The sequence below is a fragment of the Coturnix japonica genome, chromosome 1, assembly GCF_054131305.1.
Source record: "Coturnix japonica strain WE chromosome 1, WE-NBRP24, whole genome shotgun sequence".
Lineage (NCBI taxonomy): Eukaryota > Metazoa > Chordata > Aves > Galliformes > Phasianidae > Coturnix > Coturnix japonica.
Window position 1 is genome coordinate 100,260,630 of NC_140663.1, and position 15,000 is coordinate 100,275,629.

Sequence of the window (15,000 nt, forward strand, 5' to 3'; positions counted from 1 at the left end):
CAGCATGTACATACAGACTTGCCTTTATTTTCTAAGAACGTTCTTTAACCTGACTTTGCATTTCTATGAAACGTAGCTCTCTTGAACTCCTGTGGCAATGTGCTTGTGCATTTAGAAGAAACCTGCAGTTTTTATCTTAATGAAAAGAAGGAAGATGTTCCAAGCATTAAATGTGCAGCCTCTATGTCTAGTCTTTATCCCAAGACATTTCCTTCTTGCCTCAGTAAATCTTATTTTTTCAAGTCAAACAAAACAGTCTTGTGCTTTGGTTTTATTTTTTCTCTACAGATAATGGATTTTTTTTTCCCCCCAGATTGTTATAAATCACTTTCTGACAAGAGTTTAATTTTCTGTGAGACAAAAAGCTGTTCTGCCCATGGGTGTTATTCATTTGCTTTGCAGAATGTATGGCCAGGGTTGCTTGTCCCTCAGCTCTGCACTGTGCAGCACAAATTTTGTTATTCATCCGCACCTCTCGGAAGTTTTTTTTGCCCTCTTGGGAGGATTTGACTGATGAAAGGCAGTTTGTGTAAAGAAAACTGCATTATATGTCCTTGTATTTTTGTTGGGCAGGAGTTATCAAGTGATTCATCCTGAATTAAAATGTTCAGTGAGGACAGGCATTCTTATTTTTGATTTGTGATGGTTTCTCATTTGTTTGTTTTGCTGTAGCATTCAGAATGTGATTTGACGCTAGGTAAGAAGATGTCTCATCCCTGAAGAATGCACAGTGCCTCTTTTGGTATTAGCAATAGGTTCTCCTTCCGTGACTGCAAGCCTACTTTGAAGCTGTATATTTATTTCACTGGGCAAGCCATGGTCTCCTTGGCAAATCATTTAGACCCAAGGATCTCAGGGTAGTGTTTTCTAAGGAGTGTAGTTTTGGTGTGAATTGATACAGTGATGCACAGGCAATAAATAGATGTAAAAAGCAATGCATTCATTCATGTCCGCTTAGGGCCTAAAACACAACTCGTTGCCTCGATTCCTGTGTACCTCAGAGGCTCTTTGACTTTTCAGTAATCCTCCAGATGCCCCAGGAGCATGGTCTCTGGTTCACTTCTGAGTAGGAATGGGGTGAACTTAAATCTAGTGGAAGAAATTTTTAGCTTAAATGGGTAGAGAAATAAAGAAATAAAGTTTTCCTGGGAAAATTGAATTAAATAAAAATCCGTAGTTGTCACTGGGATCATTTCCATACGAGAAAAAAATGTCAGCAGTGTCAAGGGAAGCCTAGTAGAGAAAAAAGCTGGAAAGATGAAAAATCATGGCTGTGCTCTAAAATCAGCATAAGGCTGCTTTATAAAAACAGTAAGACTCCAAAGACGTTTTAAATTGCATTTTATGTATATTGCCGTAGGTCTGTGTAAGAGCTTAGACACAAAATACAGTCATTTAATTAAGGATTCTTCATTTGGGATTACACCATATGTTGACGTTATAATGCACATAGACTTCATTTGTGAAGAAATTATTAGCGCTATGTAATGCCTTACAAAGCAGGTAACAAAAGCATGAGGGTTTGTTATTTTTCTTTCAGAGTTCTAAAGCATTCGTGAATGGTGCATCTCGATTCAGAGTCCAGATGCCAACCTTAAATGCCAAGGAAACTATCAAGTCGCAGGTAAAATGTAATGTGTTATTGTAAAGCAGTATAGAAGGCTTTCTAAAGATCACAGGGGATATTTACAGTAGGTTTACTGTTGACAAAGCTTGGTCTTCCTTTTGTAATGCTGAAATCTGCTTTTCATACACAAATGTGACATCAGATAAGGGAACCAAGCATTTATCTCACATAGCTACTGCAGGAGAGATTAGTAATATAGCATGGTTGCTTATTTGGTCTTAATTTGTGATCTTTGTACAGTTCAGCAAATGTAATGTACTGCCTGATATTTTCAATTTAAGCCATTTAAAATCTTTTAAATATTTCAGTCTGTCCCATTCCTGAAGTCTTGCTTGTCTTGCTTGTCTGCAATCAGTGCAGCTTAATCCTCCTTCGGTGGCTCAGAATAAATGTGAGTAAACTCATTTCAGAGAACCACTGAGCTTACGCTGTGTACCGAGTTTTCTCATGTTCATTTTGAGTCACCTAAGAGCAGTCTCCAGCACAGAAACCATTAGGCAGTATAACTTGACAACCAGCTGGAAGATAAGGGGAGAAGATTTAAGAATCTAAGTAGATGTCGGGAGACAAGTCATGAAGACAGAGCTAAAATATAGGCAGCAAATCAGTACACAAAAATGTCTCCTCTAACTCTGGTTGTACCTCTCACTGTCACTACCGTCAGTCTTTACAAAGAGTCTGCATAGGAAGTGGGCGAAGGCACGCGCTCTCTCTTGCACTGACAACAAAGCGTGAAGGCACTTAATGGCAATCCTTTCAATATTCCTTTTTTCCCTATCAGCTGAGTTACATGTTTGTATTTTAGGGTACTTGGTATTAATAAATTAAATTAAAGCTTGATATTAATACAGAAAAAAGGTAATAATTGGTTTGGTACAGAAATGGAGGTTTTCAGTTGTAATTAGACCACATTTAAGTAGCAGGACAATGAAGAATTGGAAATTGTTTTGTTCCTTTAGGCTGTATTATAATATGTAAGTTTTTTGCATCTTGAAATAAGCTTCTATAGAATAAAATCTTCATCCATAAGTAAACAAGCAAGGGTAAACAATCAGACTTATTTCACCCTGTTTTTCATATACACTGTTTGGTTTCTCTGTATCCTCTATATCGAAATAAAGATATTTTAAAACTTGTAGCTATCTGCAATAAAATAGATAGGTTTGTTTAAGAAATTATTTTGGAATGATTTGCTAGTTTGATATGTATTTTGATACGTTGTTCTTTTCTTTTGTGTATGGTGTTGCTGGGGGGGAATTGCAGGATCCAGAGATGCTGCATTTGCTTATGGACAGTGAAAATTCCATGACGTCACAGAACTCCAGCGCTGTGGGCACTGGTGAAGGCAGACATGGGACATCAGCTATCAGCTTCCTTGGGGCTTTGCGAATACCTGTGAGTATATGTGCTACTGTTGCCTGTTCCTATAAGAATCAGGCTTTGCCTCCATGTTTCCATGGAGTTCTAGATGAAGTGGTAGACATCGTTAACTTTGCATCATAAGCTTTGATTGGTGACTCTGGGGTGTGTAGGCTGAAGCAGATTTTGATGTACAAAGCAAACATTAGGCTCCAGTGTCTGCTCTTTTTCCCCACCTCATTATAGTTATTACTGTAACAGCCTGTAACATGAAAGTTCCCTGGTGTCGATCAGAGATGTGTGTATTAGGAATGGAAGAACGTAAGCATTTTTCAGTGTCAGATCTTTCTTCCATGGATTATCTTCTACACTTCTCAACATTTTTTTTTAAAGTTTTCATTTTAAAATCTCTTAAATGGGTTATATTGACAAGTGTGAGACAACCAAAGCATTCAGACCTCTGGTGGAAGGAAGGAAAGGAAATTTCTTGTAGTTCAGGAACAGTCAGTCTTGATAGTACTGTCAGCTTGAAGTCTATAAGCTTCAATGCAATGCAGAAGTAAAAAAGTTATACCTGAATTGATTTGGACCAGGTGTAAAGGTAGAGGAGGAAGTGCCCAGGACCCAACCACTGTATTCCTGCATCCTCTCACTCTACCAATCCAATTTTCCACCTCAACTGTTTTTCCTGTGGCAAAGTGGAAAAAGTGGGTAGAAAAATTGCTTCTAGAATTCTCTGCACCTCCACGGTATTTTTTCTGCCATAGAACTGTATGTGAAATAGAGCCAGCTGCATATATGTTGTCCTTGCAGTACACCGTACTAGTAATTTTAAAATGCCTGTCTTCAGCAGGAAGATATCAGGTTGAGGGGAATAAAGATAGGTCAGTTTGACACTTTAGTTACAGATCTGTGCAGTAAGTATACCTTCCATATATCCAGCAAGAAAGTAGATTGAATAAATTAGTATTCAGAATAGGCATCTGCTATGTCTATAATGTGTTCTTGCTACTGAGTAATTTGAGCTGCGTCATACCAGTTGAATGGCTGTTTTTTAAACAGTGTGGCAATAAGGGAGAGGTCTTAGGGCCATCTGATAGATGTAAATAACACGAAAGTAATAATGCTGCATAGAAAGTCTCTAAATTAGGAAAATAAGCGATGCAGCTGTCCCATGGTATCAGACCCTTTCTGTTTATTTTAGTGCTCTTTCTGCGCAATTCAGTGTAATTAAGTGAATGTATATAAGCAGAATACTGTAGTCTGCTCTGATTGTAAGCTTTCTTTAGTCAAGGGAAGAATGTGTAAAATGCTTCTTAGAAATATTTCTATAATGGTCTTTGAAAGTAGATAATCATTATCAAGATACTGACTTCCTGTGTCCTTTATTTTCTTAGGGAGTCATAGAGTTTTCCCTCTGCCTTTTGTTTGCAAAGCTTGTGAGCTATACTTTTCTCTTCTGGCTTCCCCTCTATATCACAAATGTAGGTAAGTATCACAGTAAGGGGAAACAGAATTATGACTACAGAGTGTCAAGAAATATAGGCTTAATGAATAAGAGTAAACGTTATTGCTTCTGAAATAGGCTGTCTTTGCTAGAGTAGCAGGAGAGCTGTAAGGCACCAACTGACATATTTCTCATTTTTGTGATTCCAGTATTATGAGGAGACATTAAAAAGAAGAAAAAAAAAAAAGTGGATTGTTCTCAACAATTCCTACTTGCAGTGCTGTGGCTCTTGCAAACCAATTCTTTAAATGTTCTTTAAATTACCAAAGTGCCTTACTAAAATGTAAACAAACTTCTTTATCTGCTCACTGGTGCTGATTTTCCCTGCAGAGTGCAGAGGAACGAGTTCTCCCTAGACAGAGAGTTCTTATGAGTGATGATGTGACCTTTAAATCCCCAGCTAACAAAAATGCATTGTTGGCCTGAGCATTGCAGTAGCAGACACTGGGGCGAGACAAGTTTAACAACCCATGAAAACACACTCAGCTGGAAATTCTGTAGCTAACGGCTGTCGTGCGGACTCCCAAGTAACCAGTGCTACCTTGAAAGCAGCTGGCTGGTAATAGAAGATATTTATCAACAGTCCTCCAATCTGTGCTGTAGCAGATTTATTGTTGGTGAAGTTATGGTAGCGCCATTGACACCGCAGCTTTAGCACATGCTGCTCTTTCAAGTGTATTGTAGAAGCTTTTAAAAAAAGGAGTTTAGAAATTTAGCTGCTTTTGAAATGATGTATTTAACACAATGGAACTTGAGTTGCCAGACTTCCTGATAAGCTTCTGGAAATCTGATCTGGTAGTACATGAGTACATTAGACTAAACGTAAATATATGCAAACAGTGGTCCTCACTGTCAATAACAGAGAGTGGATTGGAGGAAATCATTTGTCTCTTCGTAGTCTACAGAAACTGCACAGCAAGTGCTGAGCCAAGCACGTGGCCAGCTATCTAATGATGAATATCACTTGACATGTGATGGAGACCTCCAGGATGAGGCTCTGTAAGTGATTCGAGTGTATACTAATAATGACTTCAGCGCCAAGAGCCTCACTTAGGAGCATTCATTAGGTCATAAGTCTGTGGCTCTTCACAAACTGGAATATTGTTAAGCCAAACTGTAACAGTCAACAGCTCTACTGAGTAGACTTTTTAACTGAAGCATTAAAATGTTCTGCCGTGGGTGTAATTGAATTCAAAAGACTGTATCACCGAGTAACTGGTTATGATACCCAGCACAAGACTGTACTGAAATATCTGCTTTTTATAGTCTGGAAATGAAGAAAATGGCTTTGATTCCTTTTGTTGTTGTTTTGTTTTTGTTTTGTAATTGTCACCAGAGCACCTTGATGCCAAAAGAGCTGGGGATCTTTCTACACTGTTTGATGTGGGTGGAATCTTTGGTAAGTTTGAACATCAGTATTTCACCTTCAGTCAGACCCGCTTAGCAGAAACAGTGGTACACACAGCTAACGTATATTAGTAGTCTTCTGCTTTATATCCCCTGAAGTAGAGTGCTAGTAAGGTACTAAATAGATAGATTAGACATTGAAATCCTTGTTAAGCGTCTTTAGTAGAACAAATCAAGGAGCTAGTGATGTTGTCCATAATAGACTGAGCCAAATACTATGGAGTTTTTTTAGTTACATGGTGTGTAATAGGTGTTCTGCACCTAAGAGCTGATCTGCTCCAAGCACACTGGAGTACTGGCAACCTCGACTGATTTTTTTTCTTCTTTTTATTAATAACCTCTTCCAGTGCTGTAAAAAGCAAGTTCTCAGGATCATGGTGTAGGTGACCTGGGTATCTCCATGTGTTTGTTACTGCTGATGTCAGATTGATCTCTTAAATATAGTACAAAATGAAGGGATGATGCATCAGTCCTTCCCCAGAGATCAAGAGTGCGTAATCACACTCCATGACAAAGTGACAAGGCTGAACCATGGTATCTCTGCTAAGCACAAATTGATGTTTTCATTAATTATTCAGCTACATTCAGTGTAGGCATTCCATTTTGTTGATAAAAGTTCCAACTCTGAGTGATTATCCTGAGTTACTATCACTGAGTTACTGATTTCGGTCACTTTCACTGCCACATTAACACTATTTTAAATAAGTTTTGTAGAATGGTAGAACTATCGAATCATTGGAAGGATCCTTTAGGAGTTATCTAGTCAAACTCTGTGCTATGGACAGGGACACCAACAGCTACATCAGGTTGCTCAGAGCTCCCTTGAGCATGATCTTGAATGTTCCCAGGAATGGAACACCACCACCTCTCTGGGTAACCTGTGCCAGTGCCTCACCACACATATTGTAAAGAAAGTTTCACTGCATCAAGAGCTGTGTAGGCCTTGGTAGTTCACTGTGCAATTATCAATGTGTGTTGCAGTTACTGATTCAGGCTTGTGCTAAATGTTACTTCTGCTTATTACATCCCAGACAGCTGGAAGCAAGAGTTAGTGGTTCCTTGGGGATGTGAAGGACTTCTTTCAGCTTTGTCTCATTTGACTGTGAATGCAAGGTTAACCAGATGCCCTGTGCTGTCTCAAACTTTGGCATTTACATTTAAATTTGAGTGTGATGTAGACACTTGGGCAGCTGGGAAGGGAGAGGCAGGAATGCAGAGAATCCAGAAAACTTCCTTTCTTTCTCCCTGTACCAAGTTCTCCTTACATCATGTTGACAGCTCCTTCCCTGGGGCCTCCAAACTTGCATCTGCCACATACTCCAATTAGTACTTCTGTGTGTGATCACTGGGAAATACAAGAAGGAGGGAAAACTAAAGAGCATGGAGTGACTGCTTGGAGTGAAAAACAAGTATTTAATTTGCCCTGGGATCTAAAATAGCTCATTTTCAATGCTGACATGACATGGACAGGGCACGCTACAGCTCAGTACTATTGCATGTAAGGAGTTCAGGGACCAGCTGGGGTGCAGGCAGGTTGAAATCATGTGACACCTGTTGCAAAGGCATTTTGTGTTTGAAAGCAGCAAAACTGTTTCTAAGCTTTTCTTCTGTCTCTGTTCCACCCTTATCCCTGCCATCTTGGAAATCAGTTGGTATAACCAATAAGTCAGTTACCTTCCAGGTCAAAACTGGGTAGGCTATAAGGGTATCACCAAGTGCCAATTATGTCATCAGTTCTATAATCTGTGTTGCCATGTCTAACTGCATTAAAAGTCGTATATTGTTTTAATCTTAGTTGAGTTTCATTAAGTCTAACTGATGCCTTTTGGGTAAAACATACTCAGTGTTCTCCTTACATACCTGTCTCTTCTTTCAGGTGGAATTTTGGCAGGCCTGATTTCAGACAGACTAGAGAAGAGGGCATCGACCTGTGGAATGATGTTATTGCTTGCAGCTCCCACAGTAAGAATTTGCCCTTCTTTTACAGCTGTGGCTGAGACTTTGACAGCGCTCCTTAGGAAGTTCTGCAAGCAGCATCTTCTAAGTTAGACATAGAATTCAGATCAGGTTAAAAGCGAAAGAAGTTGGGCATGTGAGGAAGTGTAGATTTGGACTGCCTTTACTAAGCAATCCTACCAGTGTAATAATTTCTTGTCCCTTACATCACATGAAGAAAAGCAGCAGTAGAAGTACTGAGCAGAGAGCTAAGTTGGACATTGAAAACCTTGTATAGTTTATCACTCTTTAAAATTGATATGTGGTTCATAGCCAGAATTCTAGTTGCTCAAAGACTGAAATTACTGTGCTCTAACTAAAATCTGGCAGCTGTTGAGTGCTGAGAAGTTGAGTGGTCCCATCACATAGCCCTTTCTTCTGACAAGACACATGAGGAAATAGGAGGGTAGCCCTTATCATCTCCCTCATCTGTTCCATCAAGCAACCATCCTGCTATGATCTAAAAGGGTTATTTTAAACCTCAGATGCCAGAACTGCCTTTCACCTAATGCCTAAGATATTTTTAGTTAAGATGGGGGAAGTGGGGATCTTGGTATCGGAGCAGATGTTGGTATTATAGCAAGTGTGTTGTTTTCATTTTTGCAGTTGTACATGTTCAGTACAGTCAGTAAAATGGGCCTCGAGGCTACTGTAGGTGAGTATTTCTGAATTATTGCATGCCTCACTTCGTATGAACTTTTCATTTATGATCCTTTGCTCTGCTTTGCTCTTATTTTTCTTATTATTTTTTTCCTTGAGAGGAAGAAGTATGGAATGAAACTTCTTAGACCGCGCCTTGCAGGCTTTTTGTGTAATAAAGACAAGAATACCAACTAAGTAATTGGTGGTGTGAGATATGTAATGGGGATTCAGTTAACAAATTGTTAGCTCGTGTCAACTAACAGATAGTTGAGCTAACAGTGACTTAGGTAATATCATTAGTCTTCGCTATTAAGTTTTCTGTCAGCACAGGCATTAATATATTCCCTGTGACAAATACCAGAAATGTTTAAAGACTACTTGTAGTGCTTTTGAAAGCAACTTCACTCATACAGGCTGAATATGTTCATGTCTATTTGCTGTTGAGTCTTTTCGGCAACTCATGTTTTCTGTTTTTATCCAACTTGTAATAGTGATGCTGCTTATCAGTGGTGCCCTGGTGAATGGCCCTTATGCACTGATTACCACTGCTGTATCCGCTGACTTGGTGAGTCTGGTTTCCCCTCTGCTTCCACCTTAGCAGCTTTGACTTCCAGAGAAAGCCGTTTGATTTGTGCAGGGTTACCAGAAGGGATTGCACTGTCCTACAGCAAGGTGATGAGGAGATGTTTAAGCTGTGTTAAACTCAGACATTGAGATTGTTTTAGAGTTCATACATTAGTATGGAATAGTCTGTGAGATTTCTAAATTACTCTTCTGTAGTAAGAGGATTAACCAAGTCTTGTAGATGATGGCCCGAAGTGGACGTAAAAGTTGCATGCAAAGCCAAGTCTCTGTACACACTTCACTCTGCCCTTCTCTATGGTTTGCACCTTTGAATGAAGGAAAGGGCTATATTTATGTGAGAGAAAAGCTGGAGACTTAATTCTCATTAGTGTAGAAAGCTATGCCTGGTAGCATATGTCTATGCTACTATTTGAACTTCCAGTTGGCTAAGGGCTGTTGGTCATGAATGCCACCTGAGACCATTGACTCTGGTACCTTTCATTAGCGAAGATTTTTGAAGGTTGCTTTCAAAGGCACTGGTTTCTTAAGGTACTAAGTGGGAGTCCAGCTTCGCAGTGTACATCTAGCATGGAGAATTGTAGACTAGATACTAGTATAGAAACTTCTGAGTTCAACTCAGGATGCTTCTAAGCAGTATTTGTCACTTTAGGGTACCCATAAAAGCCTGAAAGGAAACGCAAGAGCCTTGTCCACAGTGACAGCAATCATCGATGGAACAGGATCTGTAGGTAAGCAGAGCTTGGCCATTGTAGCTTAAAACAAAAGATCTTTGAGAAACTATGCTCTTTCTGGTTCAGGTTTTGTCAAAGCTGGGTATAGTTTTGCAATTGAGAGGAAGAACGATCTTAGTGTTTAGCATCACTAATGTTCCCACATCTGAGGGAAGGTGGAAGAGGGTGAAGTAAAAAAAAAAAACAGTAGATGTCATGAGGCTCTTTCTAAGGTCAGTGATTGCTCATGACCTCTGCACTGGTATGTAGAAGGGAGAATTGAATGGGATTTGTCTTGATGTGGGATAGGCATATTTTTAGCCAAAAATGACATTTATCTGACTTCTAGTCCCAGCTTCCCCTGTGTTAGGTTCCCTGTTGGCTTGCAGCTATGCCAGTTACATTCTGAGCTTTCTGGGGTGTTTTAATACCTAAGGTAATACTGAGTTAACTAAGTTGAGAAATTGATAATCTGACTCAGAACAGTGATTGTTCAGCATAATAAAACTTGCATTGCATCATTCTGACATTACCAATACTATATTTTAGGTGCGGCTTTGGGGCCTCTCTTGGCTGGTCTCATTTCACCATCTGGTTGGAACAATGTGTTCTACATGCTCATGGTGGCAGATGGGTGTGCCTTGCTAGTAAGTCTAGAAATACGTGTTGGCTGTTGTGTATTTCCTTTATGCTAAACTGTTTATCTTAAAATGCATGTTTTCCTTTTGCAAATGCAGTGCTTTGTTGTCTAAGAAACATCCAGTTGTATGGGTGATTTTCAATAAAAGAGCAAAGTAGCTTGTGTTGAAATTTTCATTTAATTGTAATCAGAAGTGCAAATTAGTTCTGACGCACTTCAATTTGTGAACAGTTACACATCTGTTAATTGCTGGCTGAGCAGATTGCAGCAAGCAAAATTCTAAGTGAACCTTCCTATTTAAAGCTAGAAGATGCCTTAGATTCCACTCACAGAAGAATTACTTCTGTTTTCTTTAAAACTGGCTTACTGAAGCAGAAACAACTATTTGTCTACGTTGCTGTGCCACCAAAATCACCACGATCATGAAACTGTTTAAAGTTACTACATCACATTCTCCAGATGGGCCCTAAAATTGCTGTGCTGGGCTAAACAAAAAATGACCAGTACTTATAGTACTGAAGAAGAAACCTTTTACAACAGTGAGACAGGGTAAGGAAATCTATAAGAGTGTGGAACCCTAGAAGTTCTCATCCTCTCTTTAATGGATGTGGGAATTCTCAAACGTTGTTTGTAGAATCACTTTCCTGGTGGCTGCCACAGTTAGTTCACCTTTTAAAATGCATTTGAAAGCCCTGATACTGCATATGCAAATAAATATGGCTGACATTGCTCATCACTGTGTGATAAGAGCTTTTCCACACAAGCTTGTTTTCAGAATAGCAGCTAAGATAATTTTAAACTCCAACATTTCCATTTGTGTTTTCTTCTTAAAGTCTTGGGTTCCCTCTGCTGGTTTCTTATATGTCTGCTGGTAAAGCAACTGGAAAAGTGTTTTGTTTTATGCACAGAAATTGATGTCTCAATTGCAAAGAAGAAATTATTTTTCATGTTCACTGTGAAAACACGTTTTCCAAACACTGATTAAGCATCTGCCTTTTTCTTAATGGTTTCAGCATTACAGAGTAATGTTTCAAATAGAGAACTCTGAATAGCAGTGTGCAGCTTGTTCTGAAACTCTGTTGGTGTATCTGCATGGATAGTAACGCAGATATTGTGTCTCTTTTTACAGTTCTTACTCCATCTCATTCAGAAGGAACTTCGGTGTAATGCAGATCATACCCTGTAAGTGTTACATACAACTGTTGCTTTTAAACAGCCATTTAAAAGCAGGTAACAAAGATATTGCCCCCTAATACCTGAGTGTAGACAACTCTGGTTTTCATCATGGAGTGCGCAGGTGGGGAATGAGCAGTCAGGTACCTTCTTGCTCCATGTTGTTTGGTAGTTTCAAATGTAGCTTTATCTAAAAGGTCTCCTTAAAGGAAAAAGTGACTGGAATTACAGTGTTGTGAATTGAGAAAGGAAAATCCAGTGAATTAATGGGGTTACACTTGTCTAAGTAAAATCTAAATTTGGCGATAGGCTGTTTTGGAGCAATGAAATAGCACAGCGGGGGAAAAAAATACATAGCAAGGAACGAGGATCCTGCATTTTGAAGTTAGTGGTTGTTTATATCTCACACCTAAACTTTTCCTGCCTGATTGCTGTTCTTTGCCAGGTTTAAGGAACACTGAGTTGAGAGACCAGATTTGGAACAAGGACTGCGTAAGTGACCAGAGCTCTTCCCTGAAAAAACCCTTAATGGAACGTGTCACTCTATACGTTAGAGGTTCTGTTCGGTGAAGAATTTTGCACGTTTACTGGAAGCAATTTGAGAAATGCAACTGGTAAATCCCTGAAGCTCTTATTTTTGCACATGAATAAGTACCTCAGGATGGCAACTATTCATCAGATGAAGGGACAGGAACTTTGGGAAGCTTTGAGCAGGACCGCCTCAACTGAGCCAAAGAGAAATACCAAGTGCCTTTTTTATTTCTTTTGATAGGAAGTTTTTAATGAAAATGTTGTACTGTGTATTTTCTAAAAACAAGTTGAAAGTGGAGCAGAAGGAGGTGGAAATCGTAACAGACAACCTAGCAATGAAATGTCCCCTTGCTGGTGAGCAAAGTATCCCTTATGTCATCTTGTGCATCACTGTGACTGAGGGCATCGCTTGGTAGAGAATAGTGCCATCAGGTTATTAATATACACTGCTATTAGTGTTTTGAAGCTGCTCAGACAATGTTAACCTCATCATATTATTAGTCTTTACTACAGCACGAATTCTAATCCCAAGGACAACATCCAACCTTTTGGTAAGTGATGAAATAGAGTTTATAGTTGCAGTGTACCGTAATTAGCAGTTTTCACAAACTGTTTGGGTGGATGCTGTTCTCCAAGTTAGGATTGTGCAAAAAATGAGTCCCAAGAAACAAAAAATAGATTATGAGTCAGAATTTCCAGTGCGGGGCTCGAATCATTTTCAGGGCATTGTAATGTAAAATGACTGTGGAAATTTCACATCATTATTGTGCTGCTTCTCTAGGCTGGGTTGAAATGAGAGATTGTTCCTTTTGAGGTGGCAGAGAACTGTGTGCTGCCGTACCTTTGAATTACTGGATTGAAAAAAGGAGCTGCTGTAGTGTTTGGTGTCACGATGATCTCTGTTGGGTGCTTGCTTATTTCAGTGGTGTCATTTATACTGGGAAGTCTTTGACAGATCAAGGCCTTAATAACCAGAAATCTCTTTCACGTGGCTAGTTTAAAGTGGCTTTGAATTTCAGACTCAGAGCCAAAATATGTATGTAAGAAAAGAAATATTGCCTAGGTAGGAGGTTGTAAGAAAACATTTTGGTAACAAGTGTTACCCAGCAAACAGACAATTCAGTGTCTTCTAAACATATCATTTCTTCATCCAGGTATCTCCTTAGCAAAACAGATGTTTCTGTGATCTTTCTTTTTTTCTTAAAGACATACAAAGTATAAAGGATTTTTTATTGTCTGAGGTGTTTATGCTCAGATCGTGAAGGTTGGGTAATTTAAGCTGTGTATTGTTGATAACTGTATTTATTAAAGCCGTAGGGACGTGTCTTGTTCTGAACTGTGCTCTGAGTTTTGCAAAACAATGCAGTGATCTTTATACTTGATTAACAAAACAGCACTCTGAAGTAGCCCTGCGAGTGTAAAGAAACGTCTCATCAGCCACTGGTATGCTGTTCCATGCATTGGCACAGTGCTTGATATCCAGGGCAGTTTTGTCATTTTTCAGTCTCTGATGAGTTACCTCCCTGGTTTGGTTCAGTGTATGCTTTCTGCTTGACTTGAACATTGGGTTCATTTTTAACTGTGCTGAACAGAGGAACAGAGAAGATCTTGGCCCCACAAAGGGCAGGTGCCAGACTCCTTGCAGGTGAATGCTCTACACAGTCTTGGAAGCTGTAGTTCCCTGGTGGAATAGTCAGCTGCACGCCTTTTGTGTAAAGCTTTTGAGGCCAGTGGGGGATGCTCAACCTGCCCTCACAAACACATGCTGCAGTTGGGCCTGAGGCTGTAGTTAAACATAGCAGAATTCTGCTGCAGACCCGAGGAATCATTTGTGAGGAAAAATAACATCGCAACCCCAAAAGAGCTGTGCTGGCATCACTTTCCAGACCTGTGTGAGAAAGGAGGGATGGAGGACTTCTTCAGCTGAAGATGCCCATCCTTTCCCTCAGGAGGACTAAATCATCCATGTTGCTAATTTATCAAAATGATTGAAACTCTTAAACTCTGCTGCACTCAGATTTTGAGGGGTTGTTCCCCACGGGCTGAAGTCTTAGGTTAAAATGCTTTCAGTTGTATTGAACAGTTACACGTTGTAAAGATGTAGAACTGTGGATTTTATGTTTTAATTGATGGGGCTGCTGCTATTTATTTATTTATTTGAATAGCTTTTGTACCGAAGTGACTTGGATGTGGTATTATGACAATATTGGAGGTGCTGGGCTGATTCTTTCCTCCCATTGATCACAGGAGGGAATTGGGACTCTCGCTGCTTTGGTGGCTCTTTCCTTGCTTAACGAGCAGTGTTTCAATTCCCCCCCAGCAGTGAATGTGTTGGATGATAAGATGAAGATGGCTGCTCTTTTGTAACAACCCCAAGGGTCCCCCCAAACTGTGAGCAAACTGTTTTGTAAGTACTGGGTGTTAATATTCATTTATCTGGAAATGAACAAAACTGACGAAATGTTGTACATAGGAACATGAGTGATCAATAGGTAGAACTGAATTTGAGTAGGACTGAAGGGTTTGGTTTTGTGGGGTTTTTTTAATGCTGGTTATTCTCAATTTTATCTACATAACTTCTGTGTTGAATAAAAACGTGTTCTGCTTTAAAATGTGAAATGGTCATTACTTCATCTATTACGTCTCCATGAAGGAATACTCCATGTATTGTTTTGGAGGATAGGCATCTCTCCTTAGCACTTCTGTCTCTTGTGAGGGTCATGGAGAAAGTTCGTTAAGAGTACAAACCAGAACCTTTTGTTTTGAAAACAATACCCTGCTCAACTCAAACAGGTAATTATTTATTTTCATAATGGGATTGTGG

At 39.5% G+C, this 15,000-nt stretch overlaps 1 protein-coding gene across 3 annotated transcripts in view; it reads left to right on the forward strand.

Moving 5' to 3' along the window:
• SLC37A1 (solute carrier family 37 member 1) overlaps positions 1–14,788 on the forward strand; it is a 33,055-nt gene extending 18,267 nt beyond the window's left edge. For all 3 annotated transcript variants that reach the window (XM_015883294.3, XM_015883272.3, XM_085529665.1), the window contains 11 exons: positions 1,541–1,624; positions 2,891–3,022; positions 4,384–4,474; positions 5,830–5,892; positions 7,777–7,862; positions 8,502–8,550; positions 9,029–9,102; positions 9,772–9,850; positions 10,382–10,479; positions 11,602–11,654; positions 12,091–14,788. In XM_015883294.3, the coding sequence (XP_015738780.2) occupies positions 1,541–1,624; positions 2,891–3,022; positions 4,384–4,474; positions 5,830–5,892; positions 7,777–7,862; positions 8,502–8,550; positions 9,029–9,102; positions 9,772–9,850; positions 10,382–10,479; positions 11,602–11,654; positions 12,091–12,106 (825 nt within the window). In that variant the 3' untranslated portion in view covers positions 12,107–14,788. The remainder of the gene's footprint in view (positions 1–1,540; positions 1,625–2,890; positions 3,023–4,383; positions 4,475–5,829; positions 5,893–7,776; positions 7,863–8,501; positions 8,551–9,028; positions 9,103–9,771; positions 9,851–10,381; positions 10,480–11,601; positions 11,655–12,090) is intronic.
• Positions 14,789–15,000: the final 212 nt, after the last annotated feature.